Source organism: Volvox carteri, assembly GCF_000143455.1.
Source record: "Volvox carteri f. nagariensis unplaced genomic scaffold VOLCAscaffold_279, whole genome shotgun sequence".
Taxonomy (NCBI): Eukaryota; Viridiplantae; Chlorophyta; class Chlorophyceae; order Chlamydomonadales; family Volvocaceae; genus Volvox; species Volvox carteri.
Window position 1 is genome coordinate 7,874 of NW_003307812.1, and position 3,108 is coordinate 10,981.

General features: G+C 59.9%; 1 protein-coding gene across 1 annotated transcript; it reads left to right on the forward strand.

The window, feature by feature from the left end:
- Positions 1 to 259: 259 nt before the first annotated feature.
- Positions 260 to 2,260, forward strand: VOLCADRAFT_36766 (uncharacterized protein; the record flags this gene model as incomplete). The annotated part of the gene is made up of 5 exons (XM_002959476.1): positions 260 to 330; positions 589 to 639; positions 1,159 to 1,224; positions 1,740 to 1,812; positions 2,198 to 2,260. Coding segments are annotated over 5 exons (324 nt in total), but the record flags the coding sequence as incomplete, so codon positions are not given.
- Between the last annotated feature and the right edge of the window lie 848 nt (positions 2,261 to 3,108).

The following is a 3,108-nucleotide window of genomic DNA, read 5'->3' on the forward strand; positions in this document are numbered from 1 at the left end:
TTCTCCCCTGGCAATGTCTGTGGGGGGTGGTTTGTGCCCGGGACAGAACTCCGCCGACGTTCTGTCCTCCGCGGCCTTTATGAACCTGGCCGCGGCGTTCCCAGGGCCCAGATCCCGGGCCTTCTTCGCCGGTAACAGAGCAGCGGCAGCGAAGATGTCGTCACCGCCACAGCTGCCCCATACAGCGCTTGAGTGCGGCGGCGCAATGCCGGCAGCGCAGGGCTCGTTGTCGTACTCATCATACTGGATCCCGGAAGGCGAAGACATCGTGGACTGGGAGGCCGTACGTACGGCACCTGATGAGTTGCTTGCGGATCTCATCAGATGCAGGTACTGTGCGGCTGAAGGTCATTTAAAAGAGGAGGCCCCCACCGCCAGATAGCTAGACGTCGCTAGCTCCCAAAACAGCGGCAGAATGGCATTTGCAAAACCGGCGTGCGTGTAGGGAGGAGCGGAAGAGCGCAGAGGTGTAAGCTGGTAGAAGGAAACTCTGGAGCATTGTGTGGGGGTGGAGGGGCGACGATCATTCCAAGTTTAAAGCCACCTTCCTATTCCCTTCCCCTCCCTGGACCTCATCCTCGCTCCCAGGGGAATGCACGTCATGTTGGCAAGACGAATCAAGGCTTTCCTCAATCAGGTGTACGATGAGACAACGGCGGCGGAGGCGGCAGCGGCGGAGGCGGCAGCGGCGGAGGCGGCAGCGGCGGAGGCGGCAGCGGCGGAGGCGGCAGCGGCGGAGGCGGTGACGGCCCAGGGCCCTACCGCCGACGCTGCAGACACAGCTGCTACAGCCCGCTCAGACACGGAGGCATCAGCGGTCGTACGGCAGCCCGCTGACTGCGCTGTAGCGCCGTCGACAGCGACAGTAGAAGTGGCGGAGGCGGGAAGCAGCGGAAGAGGCAGGGCGAGGGGCAGGGGCAGGGGCAGGGGCAGCAGGCGGGCAGGAAGTTCGCATAAAGCTGTAGTCCGGAGCGGCAGCCGCGGCAGTGGCAGCGTTGACGACGCTCCTGCAGCCTCGACTCGTACCGCTGCTACTGTGCCAGCAGCCGCATCTGTTGGGGTGGATGTCGGCGTCAGTCGCAGCGGCGGCGGCAGCACCACTGGCGGAGGCAATCACAGAAACACTAGCAGCGCTGCCGGGGAAGGGGCCTACGGCAGCCGTACGGGTCGCTCCACCATCAGCTTGGAGTGGCTGCGTAACGCCAACGTCGAGGAAGCTACCAAGTACGGCACTACGTATAATAATGTTGTGGTACACATGACCATGGCCATGCATTGTTCCAGTATCAAATCATTTCCCAGCCCCCGCTATGCCAGTCATCCCATGCTGTACCTCCCAATGATTTGCCGTACCGCGCGCTCTGCTCTCCGCGGTAACCCCTGCGCCGCCACCCATCCCTACCCCCACGATCACCGCCGCCGTCCCCGCCGCAGCCAATCCAACTCCCCAAACCCTGCATTGGCATTAACTGCTGGCCTCCTGCCCGGTACGACACGAAGTGATGACCGGGCTTTAGAAACCCTGAAGGCCTCCGTCGCATCGCCCGCTGGGGCCCCTTCAGAACCCCCACGCGAGTCCCGCGAACCCGCCTGACCCGAGCTCCCGAGCTCCCGAGCCCCTCGCAAGACAGAACACAACTACGGGAGCACCCGGGGACCTCCCGCCTCTAGCCGCACCCCACTATCTGCCCTCTTCAAACCCTACACTGCCATCTTCCATCGCACCCCTCCGTACACAGCTATTTGATGGCCGTTGAGGGGCTGGGTCGTAAGAGCGTCGCATGCATCGTGTTGCTGGCACTGCATGGAAAGGTGGGGGCCCTGGCGGAGTGAAGCGAAGTGCAGATGGGGGCGGCTGGTGGGGCGTTAGCATGGTTAGAGAGGGGGGGATTGTGTGAGGGGGGGAATGGCAGGGTTGCGTCCCGTTCCATGACACACAGCCTTAGCAGAGGAAGCCAAACGCATTTCTAGCCCCGGCGCCACACTTTGCCTGCCTTCCTTTTACCAATATTACTTTTGTTATTATCACTACTCCCTCCACCATAAAAGTCAGTGAGACCGTTTAGATGGTGGAGGATCCAGCGCTTTGCGTAACGGTGGTGACACACACTTGTTGGTGTTTCGCAGGCAAACGTTTTCCGAAGTTACGTGAGATAGAAAACTCGCTGTTTCGATTTTGTGTTTCCTCTCACGACAGGAGTTCCCGGTGGACATCAATGTCGCACGTGTATTTGCTCGACTGGGGTGGATCCCAATCGAGGTACGTACGGCAAATGTTGTAGAAAGTCGTACAAACGGGATAGTACGGTGCACACATCACACGGAATGCAGCTCTACTCATGCACATCTGGAGTTCCTGTGCGCCCTGCGCGGGGAAAGGGGCCATTCGTCCATTCGCCGAAGCGGTCCGTAACAGAGCAGCACGGTATTGCTGGAGACCGTGTACCCCTCCGGTATTACTGGGGGTATTGTAGAACACTTCAGAATCGTCCAGGACCGCCAGAAGCAACTCCATTGGCCGGCATGTTCACGCTGTTACATCCCCTGCCGTACATGCACCTGCCGTACCTGGCACCTCAGGCGGAAGCTACTCTGGAGCAGTTGGATTCGTACCCCCAGGAGCCCGAGGTGAGAGAGGTGTCGTACGAGTCGGGGTGAGGGTGTGGAGGGATGTGGGCCAGGAGGGATAAGTTTAAGAATTCAGATTGAGGTCGGAAGTAGGGGTGCAGCTGCGGCTGTAATCCGGACGCCTGTTTTTGAAAGCACTCCTTGGCCGCGCTACCTACCCCCTGACCTGTGTTTGGCCTCCCTCCCCCCCTTCCCCCTTTTCCCCCTCTTTAGGTTCACAAGTACCTGCGAAGCCGTCTGATGCACTTTGACCTGGAGACCCTGTACGAACTACATTACCAATCCATAACACTTGGCAAGGTACGGCTATGAGCCGTGTACCTCCGAGCGCTGTACAATCTACCGTACAAAACGTGTCATTCACATGTGGCTGACATAGCGCGCGATCCGCCATGTTATTCTGACGCGCTTGGCGGTATGCGGTATGCGGGTTTGAGCGGGGCTCTTGGAATGATGCCTCGTGTAACGGCGCCACCCTAC